General features: G+C 44.4%; 1 protein-coding gene across 1 annotated transcript; it reads left to right on the top strand.

Annotated features, from left to right (window-relative positions):
* Positions 1 to 12,869: 12,869 nt before the first annotated feature.
* On the top strand, positions 12,870 to 14,060 carry LOC308165579 (myocyte-specific enhancer factor 2A-like; the record flags this gene model as incomplete). The annotated part of the gene is made up of 4 exons (XM_080539728.1): positions 12,870 to 12,914; positions 13,115 to 13,241; positions 13,376 to 13,487; positions 13,712 to 14,060. The coding sequence occupies 4 exons, from the start codon at positions 12,870 to 12,872 to the stop codon at positions 14,058 to 14,060; spliced, it is 633 nt and encodes a 210-aa protein (XP_080395854.1).
* Between the last annotated feature and the right edge of the window lie 5,416 nt (positions 14,061 to 19,476).

Raw genomic sequence — 19,476 nt, 5'->3', positions numbered from 1 at the left:
GTACTGGAAATTATGTTGAGAATTTCCAAAGATTTCATATTTCACCAAGGACACAGAAGACACTCTATTCAATAGCATCTATAAATCATACAAATATATATATAATAAATAAATATAAATCGTGTGCTGCCGTTCTTGTTGATCAAAGTAACAAGTGATACTGTACAGTAACTATGCAACACTGTGACTGCGTGTGGCTTAGGAAGAGAGCTCATTAAACGAGATGAATAACAGACCAGGCAGGAGCAGACCTCGTCCCTAATCCCAGTAACAGAGGTCTTTGTTTCTGTGGTGAGTGAGTCACCTCCAGGACAGTGCATAGGTGTGTGTGTGTGTGTGTGTGTGTGTGTGTGTGTGTGTGTGTGTGTGTGTGTGTATGTGTGTGTGTGTGTGTGTGTGTGTGTGTGTGTGTGTGTGTGTGTGTGTGTGTGTGTGTGTGCGTGCGTGTTCTTCCTGTTGTATGTGAGCATTACTCTCTCTGTTCTTTATCAGTGTGCGTGTTTGTGTGTATGTGTGTGTGAGCGTGCGTGCGTGCGCGCATACTTGCGCTTGTGTGTTCTCCCTGTTGTGTTGAGTTGTGTGCTCTGTGTTTTGCCCCTCAGGTGCAGCTGCCATTGGCCTTTGTTGCTGTGATCTCTGGGCAGAGAGGCATTAATAGCAGCCTGCAGCTCTCGCAGCCATTTCCACCCTAATTACATAGCCATCATTAAAATGCTAATTCATGGAGTTAAAAGGGCAATTAAAAGGGTAATTAAAAATGCTTTGTTCCACCAGTCTACCTGTGTGAACAGTGTGACCGTTACTCGTTGTTTCCTCTTCTGATCTGGAGTATTTACACTCTGCCTGGAGACTGATCCCTTTATCAGGGCTCAGGCGAGTGACAGCGGTTGTGGTGGAGCCGGGAATTAGAACACAAGGAGCAGTGGACGGAGACGATCAGATGGCCTCCCTGCACCGCCTCGTCAGGAGGGCATAGGGGGCGCTAGAGGACGTGATGTGGAGGGGCGCGTCAAGAGTCATGCTTGTAGATATACATGTATAATATGGATATGTACACGCTCTGTACTGTACATCCACAACTCTGGCTACACTCTTCGAAAAAAAGGTTCCAAAAGGACTGTATTTGTCCCTGAAGGGGAACCCTTTGATAACCTTTTTGGGAACCATTTAGAAACTTCTGTGGAAAGGGTCCATGGAACAACCCCTACAGGGAGAAACGAACTTGCTAGTAACTAGAACTTATTTTCGAAGAGTTCATAGCCCATATTACCCCAGCACTGACCATTTATCAAATGAAATGAATGAGCAATAAAACATTCAGCTCATTATTTACACTAACTCAACTTCGCCAAAGGGACCCCGATTTGAACTGGAACGTGAAGTGATGTGAACACAGAATTACTTGTTGGGAAAAGAGCCGAACCCACTGTGGCACTGACTAATGTAAATACTCATTGTTTTATTGTGTACAATGCATTGTCACTGCCAGCACTCCCATCTGGGATTTCTTAATCCTACACAGTAACATCTCATCTTCCTCTGTGACATCATATACAACAGGGCCCTGAGAAGAGGAGCGAAAAGATGCAGTGTTTATCCATTAAAAGGTCTACTGTTGATCCTGCCAGTGTTAATGAAAGTTAGCGCAGATGGGAAGCTCTAAAATGAGAAATGATGGATCCGCTCCAGCTTGCAGATGCTGCAGGCCCATTTGCTTTCAGGGCTGGTGAAGTGTCAGTGGTTTAATTTTATAGTGTGTAGTTTTCCCTGATTTCCCCCTGGAACGGCGCGCTGCCGCAGAATGCGGGACATCTGCTGCCACTCAAAGCGATACATATAAAAACCATCATTTCTATCAAGGCTACGGTACGGAGTCAAGGAACGGAGCCAAGCGCACATTAGACTACCTGCCTCCGCTCTGTCTCATGCAGACTCCGGGGGATTGACAGTCTGAAACCCATTAAATTATCCTGTGTTGCCAGAACATTGGCAGGCATTTTGAATCAAAACCCAGAGGCAATGTTGAGTCGTCGTAGGCTAACACATAAAAACAGTGTAAGCGTATAAAATGCAATAGTGTATGCTATTTACATTATTAGCTGTTATTACCCTTGTGTAAAATATCATACTGTATATTAATACTGTATATTAATAATTCTTAATATGTCCTTCTTATTCTCTGGCACATTTATTAGGATTACACAGTGTCTGAGCATGTACTGTGTCTCGAACCACATAACAGGAAGTATTATGAGAAGACAATTTTGAAAGATAATTTCCATTCTGGTTCCATAAACAACTTTAATCATGTAATTTCTCTGTAGTCAGATTGGTTTGCAAGGGTTTATTGCTTTTTGATTGTATTTCTTGATAGTTTTGTCTCTGTTTTTCCATTTGTTATTCATCTTATGTATTTTGCACAGGGCGTAATGTATTTCTTACTCTGGAGCTGAATTGAAGTCATTTGGTCTGTCATGTCTACTCTCATTTCTTGCAAATGAGATGGAGGAGCCTGCAAGTCATTATATGAGAATCAAGCAATAGACTGTGAAATGTAACATATACAATGGCAGAAAAGCAAACAATGACCTTCACAGGAAAAACAGAATAAAATGAAGTTCGTCATGTCTCTGTAGATCAGCTCTATGTCCCAGGGATATTCCACCACCTTCCGTCTGTCTGTCTGTCTGACTGTCTGTCTGTCTGTCTGTCTGTCTGTCTGTCTGTCTGTCTGTCTTCCTAACTCAACTCTGACTGTCTGTCTGTCTGTCTGTCTTCCTAACTCAACTCTGACTGTCTGTCTGTCTGTCTGACTGTCTGACTGTCTGTCTGTCTGTCTGTCTGTCTGTCTGACTGTCTGACTGTCTGACTGTCTGTCTGTCTGTCTGTCTGTCTGTCTGTCTGTCTGTCTTCCTAACTCAACTCTGACTGACTGTCTGACTGTCTGACTGTCTGTCTGTCTGTCTGTCTGTCTGTCTTCCTAAGTCAACTCTGTTTGTCTGTCTGCCTCTCTGTCTGTCTGTCTGTCTGTCTGTCTGTCTGTCTGTCTGTCTTCCTAACTCAACTCTGACTGACTGTCTGTCTGACTGTCTGTCTGTCTGTCTGTCTTCCTAACTCAACTCTGTTTGTCTGTCTGTCTGTCTGTCTGTCTGCCTGCCTGTCTGTTTGTCTGTCTGTCTGTCTGTCTGTCTGTCTGTCTGCCTGTCTGTTTGTCAGTCTGTCTGTCTGTATTTATTTCTTCCTTCCTTTCTCGACTCTGGCTGCCTGACTGCCTTTCTGTCTGTTTACGTACCTCTTGTCTGCCTGCCTGCCTGTCTGCCTGCCTGCCTGCCTGCCTGTCTGTCTGTCTGCCTGTCTGCCTGCCTGCCTGCCTGTCTGTCTGTGTGTTTACATATCTCTTGTCTGCCTGTCTTCTATCTATCTGTCTGTCTGTCTGTCTGTCTATCTATCTCTCTCTCTCTATATCCTTCTTCTCCTAGTCTCACTGCCTATTCCTGCCTTAGTTCGTGGCCCAACCCCACGGCTGACTCACAGCCCCAGCCAAGACCATTCCCTTTCCAATCATGGGATGTTTGGGTAAGGTCTGGCATACTTGAGGTTGCTCTCTCCTCTCCTTGGCACACAGAACTGGCCCAGTGTAACTTGGATCGGACCCCCCCTCCTCCCCCAATCCCCTAAAACCCTCTTCTGGAGGTCCAGAGATATGTTAGCAAATGTCAGATTGGTCATGCTGCAGAACTGGGAAAGGAGCAGGGAAAACAAATAGACAGCTGTTCCCAATCATGGCTTTACTAGGCGCTGATGGGCCAGTAATTACGGGATTAGAGTGGTGGAACTGCACACAGCTTTGGGTCTTGCTCTGGGAGTCCTTCTGGTAGTGGTGGTGGTGAGTTTGTGTGTCTGTTGGGTGTGTGTGTGCGTGTGTGTGTGTGTGCGTGCGTGTGTGTGTGTGTGTGTGTGTGTGTCTGTGTGCGTATGTACTGTATGTGTGTGTGTGTGTGTGTGTGTGTGTGTATGTATATATGTGTGAGGGTAGGTGTCTGTGAGTTCATGTGTGGGTCTATTAGGGGTGTGTGTTCATATGTCTCTATGTGTGTGTGTGTGTGTGTGTGTGTGTGTGTGTATGTGTGTATGTATGTGTGTGTGTATGTATATATGTGTGTGTGTGTGTGTGTGTGTGTGTGTGTGTGTGTGTGTGCGAGGGTATGTGTGGGTGTGTTCAGGTGTGGGAGTCTATTAGGGGTGTGTGTTCATATGTCTGTATGTGTGTGTGTGTGTGTATGTGTGTGTATGTGTGTGGGGGGAGGGTAATGGCTTAGGCCAAGCCAGAGAGCCAAAGAGCTCAACATTGTGATGTTTGCACATGACTTGCAACGGGCCTCTTTAACATCACTCATTGTATCCATTGGCGACGAGGCTGCTGAGGCAGCAAGCGTCTGTGACATTTTTGTGTTTTTCATCACAATGTGTGAGTGCGTGCGTGTGTGCGAGTGAGTGGGAAAAGGCCAGCTGTGACCGCCATGGCTCCACTCGGCTCAGGTTGCTGGAGACGCCCAGGTGATCATCAGGCCCTCCTCTGGTCCAGTACGTGACAGCAGCTGGTGAAACAAGCGGGAACAAGTCAAGTCAAGATTCAAATAAATGTCAATGCGCACTGGAAAATGTCACCAGCTGCTGTCACGTATGTAGTCAGTGTCCTCTGGTCCAGTATGTAGTCAGTGTCCTCTGGTCCAGTATGTAATCAGTGTCCTCTGGTCCACTATGTAGTCAGTGTCTTCTGGTGCAGTATGTAATCAGTGAGATAGCAGGGAGCAGGGCAGGCCCTCTCTCTCTGCCCAGCGTGTGCACTCACGGCCAAATGGATCATGATGGAGCTCTGGCTGCTCTCCATTAAACGGAGGCCTGCTCTCCCCCTCTCCCCCCCCCCCCCCCGCCAGGCCCCTAACATGTTAATAAGGATGTGAGTGTCAGTGTGAGGGGTTCCTGCCCGGACTGAGGTGTCTAATTGATTCTGGGGTGCGGGCACGGAGATGTCTGTAGGGCGCCAGTGTTCTAATGGGAGAGGGAAGGAAAGGGGAGGGCCCTCGGTGGCTGTCAGCTGTGGTGGAGAGCCGGGGCCTGTGAGGTCTAGTGTCATGGCACGTTAACACAGGCAGACATGCAGGCCGTGGGCGGGGGGGTGGGGGGCGGGGGGGGCTTTCCTACCATGACTTGTCAGTAATGGTGCCACTGTCCACTCGATTCGCGTTAACTCGTAACCTGCTTTGTCGTTCCACCACTCTGACCCCCCGCACCCTCTCTCTTCTGTGTGGGAGTGTCAGAGGTCCGGTCGGGTGAGTGGCACCGTCTGCCTGTGTGTGTGTGTGTGTGTGTGTGTGTGTGTGTGTGTGTGTGTGTGTGTGTGTGTGGGTGTGTGTGTGTGGGCAGGGAGATGGACAAACCTGTGACAGTCGCTCCAGCCTCTAAAGACCCCTCCACCCCCCCACCCCACCCATCACCCCCTGGCCCTAAGACCAGAAGCCACCCCTGCATTGTTCCTCTGGATCAACACACACACACACACACACACACACACACACACACACACACACACACACACACACAGAGGTCTGTCATATGCTCACCAGAGACATAGAGAGGAGCATATGTTTACTGTGATGCAGGGTTGCATACCTTATACACACACACACACACACACACACACACACAGACACACAAACAAACGTGCGCACACCCACACACGCTCACACACACAAACAAATGTGCATACACACACACACACACACACACACAAACAAACTTGCATCCACACTCACAAATGTACCCACACACACCCACCCACACATACACACACTCTACAATAGTTATACCAACACCAAATAAAGAGACACACCATCCAAACACACAGTACAGTGAAGCCAATCTTAACAGCACACATTCCCTCATCCACCTCAAAAGAGCACACACACAATACATACACACACACACACACACACACACACACACACATGCACATTGCAACAACACCATAGCAACCAACTGGATTAAACCCAACATGACATGTATTAGATTTGATTGAGTCAAAGCGCTGGCCGTGATCTAATTAAAGCTAATGCGTTTATATTTGTGTTGTGCACTGGTGATTGCAGTCTCAGTGGACTGGGGAAGGCTAACACCGACATGATGAGGCCAGTGTTTTGGCTGTTCAGCGGCTCCCAGTAATTGAGGGCTGTGAGAGTTAGTTCACCATGATTGCATTGCTTTTGGTGCTTACGGTAAAACCAGCCATGTAAACAGTGCAGGCAACAAAGGAGGTCTGTTTTAGCGTCTATCCCCCTTTTTCATTGGAAAATAAAGAAACATTGACCTTTTCTATGTGAACTGAAAAATAGAAGACCTTGATCATCATCATCATCATCATCATCATCATCATCATCATCATCACCACCACCATCATCAGCACCACCACCACCACCATTATCATCATCATCATCGTCATCACCACCACCACCATTATCATCATCATCATGCTCATCATCATCATCATCGCCATCATCATCATCATCATCATCATCAACATCCATAAACAGTATTCATGATGATGTCTCTCAGAATCTCACTGAGAAGGTTCACAAAGGAACAGATCGACATGCAGAGCCTTCTCTGTCTGCCTGACTGACTCTGCTCTCAGCCTTTTCAAGTACACAGAATGCCGGTTTGCAAGGTAACCACCCTTTTTTTGCTTCATTTGTCTCACTCTCACTGTAAAACAGACCCATTTATTACATGCTTGTTGCTGCTACAGGGTTACTCTTTTATGTAGTAGCTGTCCCTGAATGGATGGATAGGTTAGGTTCCTCTCAGGGGAGGCTGGGGGAGGTAGCAATTGGAGGACGGGCTCATTGTAATGCATGAAATGGAATAAGGGATGGTATCAAACCACCAGACTCCCCTGGTTTCTCTCTTTAGTGAGTCTGAAGAGAGCTTAATTTCTGCTCTGGTTGTATCAGGGTCACACAGGAACACTAACGCTAGCCGACAATCAGCTATGAGCTATGCCTCCAGTGCCTGTAGGTGGATGGATGAGGGAGAGAGAGACTGTGTGTGTGTGTGTGTGTGTTCCAAGTAAAAAGCTGATATTGATTGTGAAATTGGATTTGGCCTAAGATGTTTCCTTTTTTAGTCTTTCATTTGCTTGTACAAGAAATTAAGAAATCAAGTGCATGCCAACTACACTACCCCAAATATTGTTCGAAATGATGCTGATAAACATTTCAAGATGATATCTTGGTGCCAAGAAATCACTCCACTAATTATAGAAGGACAATAATATGCGCTACAGTCAGTGGAGAGACCAATTTCATCAGAATTTAGTGAGATTTCCAGAGAAATACATACAGTATATACTTCTTAAAATGTCATTACGTCCTCGAAACGACTTAGTGTCTGATGTTTTGATGGGATGTATAGCCCGCTGAGTCTAGGGACTTCATGTGTCTGGATACCATTGAGCCCTCACTGCATTGAACTCTGAGATAAACGATAAAAGGCTGTCTAATCTACAATAGCGTGGGATCACGGCTCATTGCCATAGCAACCTCTCCCATTGTAACAGGATCAGATCCTAACTGGCACTGAAAGCTTGTTTCCATTGGATATGCTCTTCTGGCCATGCACAATAATGTGGTACTGCAATGAGGGAAAACACTATTCTCCAATTGCCAGGGAGTATCCAACAGTGTCAGAACGGTTGTGCGTGCATGTGTGTGTGTATATGTGCGTGTGTATGTGTGTGTTTGTGTGTGTGTGTATGTCGATTTGGACAGAGAGGCAGTCAGAGGATAAAGGTGGAGAAGAAAAGAGAAGAGATTTTAGTGCACTCTCTGTTCTCTGCGATAATGAATGCTTTGTCAGGGAGAATCCATCAACGGTCACCGTGGGGGAAGGAAATGTCAGGGAAAGTTATGGTTTGTTGGCTTTTAACCCACGTGGCCCAGCCCTGCAAAGTAATTGAAGTACAGAAAATGTCATGTTGTTCTACTGTACTTCATCTATTTGTAGAGCTGTCTCGAAGGATAAATAGAAATATTGCTGTGGTAATGCAACGCACAACTGCAGTACTGGGTGTCTTTTCAAACAGGGTGGAACGCAGTTCTCCTCTAAGTGTGGGTGTACTGGGAATATATACAGTAAAACACCTCACCCACCCCCCACGCTGCGCACCAGGGAAGGCTGGTGGAGGTAGAAATCGGAGGATTTGATGTTTGATACCGTTCCTCTTGCCGCAACATTCTGAAATGCTGTTAGACGCACTTTCATGTGCCATCTGTCCTTTCTCCAAAGTGCTGTAGCTTAACTTAGTGGTTCAAGAAGACACAACTCATTTAGGCTGCGTTTACACCGCAGGTCGAAGTGACACAATTCAGATTTTTTACTCACATGTGGCCCAGATCGGATATGTAACATGTAGGTTTAACCAGTAAAAAAGCACCTGGGCTCTCAAGTCTCACGCATTGGGCGTGAGACACACGCGGCGTGTGAGCGTGTGAACGGGTTGAAATGCGTGTGTCTCACGCCCAATGCGTGAGACTTGAGAGCCCTGAGCACATTGAATCTGATATTCTCAGATCCGATTCAGGCCTCAATCTCATGCCGGACTCAATCAGATCTGTGTCATTTCTTTTTTTTTTTTTTTTTGATTTTATCCCTTTTTCACCCAATTTGGTAGCCAATTGAACCCAACCTAGCATCCAATTATCCCCTGCCTATTGCATAGGATCCGCCGCACGACCCCGTGGCCGGCAGTCCCAGAAGAGGCCGCCAGGCAGACTAGCTGACTGGCTCCTCGAGCCCAGCACCGTTATTCCGGCACCCAGGGGGCGGTGTTGCGCGACGGATCCTTGTCCAGAAATACTCCTATACCGCCCTCGGAAGCGGCCGCCCAATATGCCGCTTCCCGTGTGCCTCGGCCATATCTGGATCTGGCGAGCCGGGATACGAACCCCGGCCCCGGTGGGCAGCATGCACTAGTGGCCAGTGCGTAGACCGCTACACCACCGCGGGGGGATATGTGTCATTTCTACTGCGGTCTAAGCAGGCAGGTCGCATATAACGCTCAATTCCGATTTGCAAGTCATTGAAAATATGACGCATTTTGATGACGTTTTACGTCAGTTTCACGTCACAACAAGTCACAACAACTGTTCAAAGACCTCTGGGGGTCATTCCACTAAAGGTGGATCAGTTTAGCTGCGCTATAAATAAATGCGGCGCTCAGGCAACTCGAGATTGTTATTCAAGCCTCAGGTGATTCCTCGAACGAGGATCAGCCTTGTGTCATCAGTGTTCACAGAAGACAGGCTTACAAATCTTCGATATGGGCGCGTGCACGCAGACATAAAAAGCCCTGAAGTGTCGATCTGTCGAAATGAAGATACTCCACTCTGCAGGGGTACTACATTTGCGCAGCATTCCGAATTATTGATTTTTATGAAGACGGAAAAATAAGATGTAAAATAGTGCAATACTGCCGCAATTAACAAGGCGAGGGAAATGGTTTGGCAAGAAATTGCTGACCGATTAAATGCGTAGGTCATACTAGCCCCAGTTATTGTTATATGTTCATATTTTAATAAATGAATATTACTACTGTGGTGATATCCGCAGCAGGCTACAAACCGTCATATCGCCACAATGGCCTAGTGGTATTGACTGCTGCCATAGGATTTCTTCGTCATTTTATATCAGTGGTTCGAATCCCTCTTTAGACGCACTTTTTACTGCATTTCGTTGTCTGAATCTAATCTAAAATCTCATCTAAAAAAGTATTGTAGGCTATAAAATTATGGTGCAGGCTAATTTACAAGAACTGACACGATTACAATGGTGTTTGAAACCTTTGCATGAAATCTTCGGTTAAATGTAAAAAAAAAAAAAGAGAATGACTTAGTCAAGTCTCGAACTCGCAACCTTTGGAACTCGAGTCCGCAGCCTTAACCACTACGCCAGCCAGACCGCTGTGAAGACGGCAATGCAAGTTGAGACAATTACTTCTTTTTTTTTTTTTACACTCTTTTCTTTATTGATCTATCTATCACACTTTCAAAATATCAAGTTATCTATCACACAATCAAACTATCTATCGATCGATCACACTTTCAAAATATCAAATTATCTATCTATCACACAGTCAAACTATCTAATCAAACTATCTAATCTATCTATCTCATGTGAAGTGGGAACTAATATTTCCTAAAAGACACATGAGGAACTTTCGTTCAGGGTTTAGTTTCCGCCTGTGAGCCTTTTTTGACGCACGGATGACTATAGCCTGTGTTTTAGCCTGGTCGGGACCAGGCTAATTATATCTGACTCAGAAGGAGCTCAACCAAGCAGCGAATTATTTGAGCCACATTGATGGCACCGAACGCAAGCTAACATTTTCGAGGCTTAGAACTTTATCGAGGCTTAGAACTTTATCGAGCTTTGTGGAATAGGGCCATACTTCCTAAAGCAAAGGCTTGGATCATAATGTTTGTCTGGTTTGCGTCCATTGCAATTGTCGGCTGTCTGTCGTGTCAACTGTCTGTTTACTTTTGTTTCCGGTAACCAAACCCTCATGTAGCCTAAGCATGCAGGGCCCTATTCCACAAAGCTCGATAAAGTTCTAAGCCTCGATAAAGTTCTAAGCCTTCTAATTCCCAAGTCTGTTATTATTTCACCTTTATCATTCTCTAATTCCTTAATTTTCCCTTTCTCTTTCTGTCTCTTCTCTAAACCTAAACAGAATGCTGTACTCCTTTCTCCCTCAACCACATACCTTGCCCTACTCCTTACTAAAGCACCTTAACACTTTCTCTTCTCTAACTCCCTCAAATCTTCCCTCACCCTCAAATACTCTGTTAAATCATGCCCTGGAATATTATCAACTCTCTCCTGTTCTATTGCTAACCTTTTCTGCAAATCTTCCTCCCTCACCCTCTCTTTCCCTCTCCGTTTTGAGCATCGTGGTCACTAAAGGCCATAAACCGGTACTCAACCCTTCCAACCAGGTGCCTCACCTCCCTCTTCACTAAACACAAATCGATCCTTGATTGTCTCAAAACCCCCATCACCATTTGTCTCCTTGAAAAAATCTGTGCATCAGGGTGCCCCTCCCTCCATATATCCACCATTCCTCTTGTGCGCATCATTTCTAATAATACTGGGCGTGACGGATCATTCCTAAATTTCACCCCCCTTGTTACATCTAACCTGTCCACCACCACATTATAATCCCCAACCATAATACAATTCCCAACACATTTCTCTTTCAATGATTAAAAAAAAACGTTTCTATATTTGTCCACATTTGGTGCATATATACAATACAGTGCATACTCAATCCCTTGATATTCAAACCCCACTCCCACCACTCTTCCCTCATTGTCATTCATTATATTCCTTACATTGTTCACCACCCCATTCTTTACCAAAATAGCCACCCCACAAGCATACACTGTTCCATTGCTCACATAAACTTGTCCATTCCACCTCCTTCTTACCTCCTCCATTATGTCCTCTGTCCAATGCGTCTCTTGGAGGCATATGATCTCCTCTCTGTATGCTGCCAACACAAGCTCCATCTTCTTCCTATCCCTGAGTCCATTTGTGTTGACGGCAACAACCCTGACCATAGTCAAGACACACAAAAAAAGTAACATATGCACCGCCATGTCATTTTCCTACCTTGGTCTTCTTCCCTCGTGCACCTTTTGCACCCCTTCCCGATCTTGTCCTCACCCTCTGTACATCCGCGTATAGTCCTTCATCTGAACCTTTTCTTTTCCACACGCCCTCTGTTGAAGGCCCTGCCTCATCCATCTCTCCATCCCTCACTGCGTTGTCGAGGCTGGCTCCAATCTCCTCTCTCTCTTTACCCTCCACTTCCACCGGACCAGGCCCCTCCGCTCCTCCCTCCACTTCCGGCTCCAGCTGGGTCTCCTCCACCACCTCAGCTTGTCCTCCTCCTTCCGTCACGTCTTCCTGGCTCCTTTCCCCACCTTCTCCTTGTTTCTCCACCTCTTCCTCCTCCACCACCTCCTCCTCTCCCTCCATCTCCTCTTCTTCGTCCCCCTCCTCCACCTCCACCTCCACCCCCTCCTCCTCCTCCTCCTTCTCCTTCTCCTTCTCCTTCTCCTCCTCCTCCTCCTCATCACTGCTCACTCTCTCTCCTCCATCATATCTCCTTCCCATGCATTCACATGCATAATGTCCTTGTTTATTGCACTTAAAACACACGAACTCCGGGCATTCTCTTATAACATGTCCTGGCTTGATGCACAGCCTACACACCCTTACTTGTTTGTCATGAATAACCCTAAAGTGATCCACTCCAACCAGGGTCTCAAACTTGGTAGAATATGGTAACGACCTCACCTCTTCGGTGAACTTCACCTTCATGTATCTCGTCCCGTCTGCTATGTCCGTTCCCGGCCACGTCTTTCTCTTGATCGGTGACACCGCCTACACCCCCCACGACTCCAGCCTGTACCTGATCACGTCATCCTTCAGATATACCGGGAGATTTAAAAATGAGACCACCGTCATCCACTGCCAAGTCCTTTCCCATTATTCTCACGTCTTTTATCATGAAACCATCCGTGAGCTTGTCCTTCCCTCTCCTCGATGCCAGCGTGATCTCATATTTTCGGTCTCCTTTATCCCGACAGCCCTCCACATTTCCACACACCTCCTTTATTCCTCGTAACATTTCCATCATAGTGATATTGCTTCCCTGCTCCAGTCGCACTTCCACCGTCAAACTTGCGTTGTACCGTTTGTCCGTGTTGCTTTCATCGTCGTCCGTTCCGTTCGCTGTGTTCGTTGCCATGCCGTCCTCCTTAGAAGCCCCCGATCAGCACGAAGCTGTCGGGGTACTCAAAACCCTAAACTCACTTAAATATAGATGTTATTATAATGTTCGTTAGTTGTTTGCCAAAAACACGCTCAAACTTTTCTTCAACTCTCACTCTCGCTCTCATTCACTTCCGCTCATGCGCATAGACGCCGGCTCTACCTCCTGAGCCACAGCCGCCCAGTGTCTGACTCTTCACCTTGTGTTTTGGTTCAATAGAGCACCCAGAGGATGAACAGCTCCCAGTCCAGCCAGCCTCTGGCCACACCCGTGGTGTCTGTGACCACGCCCAGCCTGAATCCTCAGGGCCTGGTCTACCCAGGCATCAACTCTGCCTACAACAATGGTGAGCCAGGGGGCGCTTATTGGCTTAAATGGCCTAAAAATATATTGAAACAAAACCACACAAGAAAACAATGATATGATATCCCTTTGCTGATTGTGTTGAGTTTATAAAGGGAACTGTGCTTATTTCTTCAGACTACACCTTGAACAGTGCGGAGCTCGCTTGCTTACAGGGTTTCAACTGCCCGGCAGGCCTCTCTCTGGGCTCCATGTCGGCATGGCAACATCATCAACTGAGTTCACTAGTGTGAGTAACTCCACATACTGTACTTCCAGTTTCACTGCTGTTCCTCACTGCGTACAGGATCTGTGACAACCGAAAAGGGTGTTGGACGACAGAGTGGGAAGCGTCATTGTTTGGTACATGACACCTTACCTATCCCGTCTGAATGGAGCTGCCACCTGGTCTCGTGTAACCACTGATAAAAACAAGTATAACTGGCTAATCCAATACCCATTCCCTCTCAGCAGGTCAGGCAATCACTTACCTCAGGGCTCCAACCTCTCCATCAACACCAACCAGAACGTCAACATCAAGTCCGAGCCCATCTCCCCTCCCCGAGACCGGGTGACTCAGTCAGGCTTCCTGGCCCAGCCCCCTCCCCCTCACTCCTCCAACAGGCAGCAGACAGAGATGGGCCGCTCCCCTGCGGACAGCATCAGCTCCTCCTGTAGCTCGTATGACGGGAGCGACCGTGAGGACCACCGTTCAGACTTCCACAACGGCACTCTGGGGGGGGTGGCCAGACCCCCGGCTGGGGCCGAGGACAGGGAGAGTCCCTCAGTCAAACGCATGCGCATGGACAGCTGGGTGACATAGGAGCACCCAGGACGCTGACCTCAGTCACACACACAGTCACACACAGTCACACACAGTCTCACACACACACACACACACACACACACACACACACACACACACACACACACATACACAGAGACACATACACACACACACAGTCAGGTTATGCCATTAACAGACAGAAGCACAGTGACAGGAAGGATATGCAAGAGTTGAATTGTTGTTGCTATTACAAAATGATTATTATTAATATTAGTATTATTATTATTAGTAGTAGTATTATTTGCAGTCATTTTGTCAGGATGAACTTGGCCAGACATATCACAATGCTTCACTCTGATAATAACTGCTTTTCAAACACCTATTGGACAAATATTGCAGGTACTTGGTTGAATGAGAAGTCTCCTATTTAAAGACAGTTCAGCAGTATAGATTATTGTAGTCACTGCTGCAGAATCAAGATGGTATGATACCTTTTACTTCTTACGTGCTGTAACTGTGTGGGTTTAGACTTGCAGTTACTGTGTTCACAATGTCAATCTTATGGCCTCATGAATTGTAGCATTGCAGTATGTCTATTACTGGGTTTTCAGATGCTAGTACATGTTATTAAATAAGGACTACAAAGACGATGACATGTTATTACATAAGGACTACAAATACCATGAAGGGATGGATGACCATGAGTGGAGAACAAGCCTTTGTTTTTCATCTTCTAAGGTTGTTGTCATTGGTTTGTCAACTAAGTCCAACTGTAAAGCAATATACAATCATCTCTTTTCTTTTCCTTTCAGAAACACATTTATTTATATCAGCCAAAGCAGTATGCAGATTTTTTTTAATGTTGTTAGTGTGTGTTTTTATAATTTACAAAAAAATAGGACAATATTTCAGCAAGATATTGATACGAAATTGAAAGCCATGGACACTTGCTGTTGTTCTGTATGTAAAATTTAAATTTGAAAGCTTTTTAAAAAATGTACATAGCAACTTTAATATATATCACCTTTGGTGTACCGGTATGTACCAATATATTGTACCTTCACCAGATTTTTAAAAAGGTATATTTTTGTGGATTATTGCCAAGTTTACAAGGCATCGTCCTTTTTTTTGGTCATGTATTCACTGGGTAATATTTACTATTTTGTTAAGTATGCTGTACTCAAAATGGAAGCATTGGTAACCAGTTTTACAGAGTCAGTGGATGGTAAAAGTATGTTCTTAAAACGTGTAATGATAGTGCTATTTGGTCACGTGTCAATGTTTTCTTTTTGTAATGGAGAATTGATCCACTTGTGATGAAATGGTTTCAACTGAACTGTGATAGTTTACCTGACAACGATAGTGGTGAGATTTTGGCTTGGGTGCTTATTCTGGCAACTCAGTCAATTAATTCTCCACATACTGTGTAGGGTTTCATCTTAAAACAGTTATATCTTAAAGTCAGATAGATGGAAATAAAGCAGCTATATGTACCCTGAATATACACATGGTTAGTGATTTTTTTTCTGTTTGATACATTGTTTATAAAATGTAAATGTTGTACATACATTATTACTTAAGTATGAAATAACAACAGATCATGAGAGTGAAATATATATTATACCCACAAATTGTATTTTGTTTTATTTTTCATCTGCTCCCGCTTAATATATAATAGTAAAAATAATTATGGAGGGCATTTTCAATGTAGGAGATCACTAGGAATACAATCCCAATGTTTTTAATAAGACGGTGCAATTACTGAGGGCAAGTACATGTATTTTATGAGGACTCTTAAAGATACAGTTAGCAAGAAGCAGTTGGGGTGCTCATGACTTCAATCAAGAGTTCTGTAAACTAGACAGCCATGGTGAGTAGCTTACTGTAGCCTATTCTACATTTTTCATTCATATACCGGTAGTCTACACTTTCTTGTTCAGTTCTGATATGCAACTAGTATGTATACTGCACACTCATTGATATATACTGTATACATTCGTCTATAGGACATTAGACTATAGGACATTAGACTATAGGACATTAGGCTATAGGACATTCGTCTATAGGACATTAGGCTATAGGACATTAGGCTATAGGACATTCGTCTATAGGACATTAGGCTATAGGACATTAGGCTATAGGACATTAGACTATAGGACATTAGGTTATAGGACATTAGGCTATAGGACATTCGTCTATAGGACATTCGTCTATAGGACATTAGGCTATAGGACATTCGTCTATAGGACATTAGGCTGTAGAACATTAGACTATAGGACATTAGACTATAGGACATTAGACTATAGGACATTAGGCTATAGGACATTCGGTTATAGGACATTAGACTATAGGACATTAGACTATAGGAGATTAGACTATAGGACATTAGGCTAAAGGACATTAGACTATAGGACATTAGGTTATAGGACATTAGGTTATAGGACATTAGACTATAGGACATTAGACTATAGGACATTAGACTATAGGACATTAGACTATAGGACATTAGACTATAGGACATTAGGCTATAGGACATTAGACTATAGGACATTAGACTATAGGACATTAGACTATAGGACATTAGACTATAGGACATTAGGTTATAGGACAGTAGACTATAGGACATTAGACTATAGGACATTAGACTATAGGACATTAGGCTATAGGACATTAGACTATAGGACATTAGACTATAGGACAGTAGACTATAGGACATTAGACTATAGGACATTAGACTATAGGACAGTAGACTATAGGACATTAGGCTATAGGACATTAGACTATAGGACATTAGACTATAGGACATTAGACTATAGGACATTAGACTATAGGACATTAGGTTATAGGACATTAGACTATAGGACATTAGACTATAGGACATTAGGTTATAGGACATTAGACTATAGGACATTAGACTATAGGACATTAGACTATAGGACATTAGACTATAGGACATTAGACTATAGGACATTAGGTTATAGGACAGTAGACTATAGGACATTAGACTATAGGACATTAGGCTATAGGACATTAGACTATAGGACATTAGACTATAGGACATTAGGTTATAGGACATTAGACTATAGGACATTAGACTATAGGACATTAGGCAGAGGCTGGAAAGGGTCTTCAGGTGGTGGCAGGTGGTCTGGTCGGTGGTCTGGTCGCCTCCTGTCTATATTATTCGCCTCTTGCAGTTCATGTCTTGGCTGGTGCTTCCGCAAGTCCTTTAGACGCTCTGCCAGGTCCTGCAGTCCAGTCCATGAACGAGTCATTATCATGCCCATGGTGGGCAGGTTTGACACTCTGCTGGCTGCTGTGGCCCAGCTGAGGTCCTGCAGTCCAGTCCATGACGGAGTCAGGACCGTGTCCATGGCTGGAGTCAGGCAGGAAGGCTGGAGGGTGAAATACAAATACAATGTATTTAAATAAACTCTATTAATCAGTCAATGTTGATGATCTTCATGTGGCAAGTTATACAGTAGAGTAAAACAATGTGGCAGACACACTGGACTTAATGTGGAAGTGCTTACATCCAGTGTACAGTGCAGAGTCACTAGACACAACATATCATATGCATTCATGAGTCTAAATAATACAAATTCCATTATATTTATATAGTTTTAGCACCTTAAGACATGTACTCACCAGCAGCAGAGACTGTGGGGACAGCTGGCTGGAACTGGAAGACTAGAAAGTGAAATACAAATAAAATGAATTTATATAAACTGAATCAATCAGTAAATGCTGATGAGCTTTATGTGGCAAGGCTACATATATATATATATATATATATATATATATATATATATATATATATATATATATATATATATATATATATATATATATATAGTGGACCTTTAAGAAACTCACCAGCAGCACGGAGTAAAGGTCTGTTCAGATGGCCATGGGCCTGGTTCTGTTGCCGGTTCCCCTTAAACCACCTTATACCACCTTATACCCCTTATACCACCTTATACCCCTTATACCCCTTATACCACCTTATACCCCTTATACCCCTTATACCCCTTATACCACCTTATACCCCCTATACCACCTTATACCCCTTATACCCCTTATACCACCTTATACCCCTTATACCCCTTATACCACCTTATACCCCTTATACCCCTTATACCCCTTATACCACCTTATACCCCTTATACCACCTTATACCCCTTATACCACCTTAAACCACCTTATACCCCTTATACCCCTTATACCACCTTATACCCCTTATACCCCTTATACCCCTTATACCACCTTATACCCCTTATACCCCTTATACCCCTTATACCCCTTATACCACCTTATACCCCTTATACCCCTTATACCCCTTATACCCCTTATACCACCTTATACCCCTTATACCACCTTATACCCCTTATACCCCTTATACCACCTTATACCCCTTATACCACCTTATACCCCTTATACCCCTTATACCCCTTATACCCCTTATACCACCGTATACCCCTTATACCCCTTATACCACCTTATACCCCTTATACCACCTTATACCCCTTATACCACCTTATACCCCTTATACCACCTTATACCCCTTATACCCCTTATACCCCTTATACTCCTTATACCACCTTATAACCCTTATACCCCTTATACCACCTTATACCCCTTATACCCCTTATACCCCTTATACCCCTTATACCACCTTATACCACCTTATACCCCTTATACCCCTTATACCCATTATACCACCTTATACCTCCTTATACCACCTTATACCCCTTATACCACCTTATACCCCTTATACCACCTTATACCCCTTATACCACCTTATACCCCTTATACCCCTTATACCCCTTATACCTCCTTATACCACCTTATACCCCTTATACCCCTTATACCCCTTATACCCCTTATACCACCTTATACCCCTTATACCACCTTATACCCCTTATACCCCTTATACCCCTTATACCACCTTATACCCCTTATACCACCTTATACCCCTTATACCACCTTATACCCCTTATACCACCTTATACCACCTTATACCCCTTATACCACCTTATACCCCTTATACCCCTTATACCACCTTATACCACCTTATACCACCTTATACCCCTTATACCACCTTATACCCCTTATACCACCTTATACCCCTTATACCCCTTATACCCCTTATACCCCTTATACCACCTTATACCACCTTATACCCCTTATACCACCTTATACCCCTTATACCCCTTATACCCCTTATACCACCTTATACCCCTTATACCACCTTATACCCCTTATACCACCTTATACCCCTTATACCACCTTATACCCCTTATACCCCTTATACCCCATTATACCCCTTATACCACCTTATACCCCTTATACCCCTTATACCACCTTATACCCCTTATACCCCTTATACCACCTTATACCCCTTATACCCCTTATACCACCTTATACCCCTTATACCCCTTATACCACCTTA

Source organism: Nansenia antarctica (assembly GCF_963989245.1).
Source record: "Nansenia antarctica genome assembly, chromosome: 9".
In the NCBI taxonomy this organism is placed as follows: Eukaryota; Metazoa; Chordata; class Actinopteri; order Argentiniformes; family Microstomatidae; genus Nansenia; species Nansenia antarctica.
This window is presented reverse-complemented; position numbering and strand designations above follow the sequence as displayed.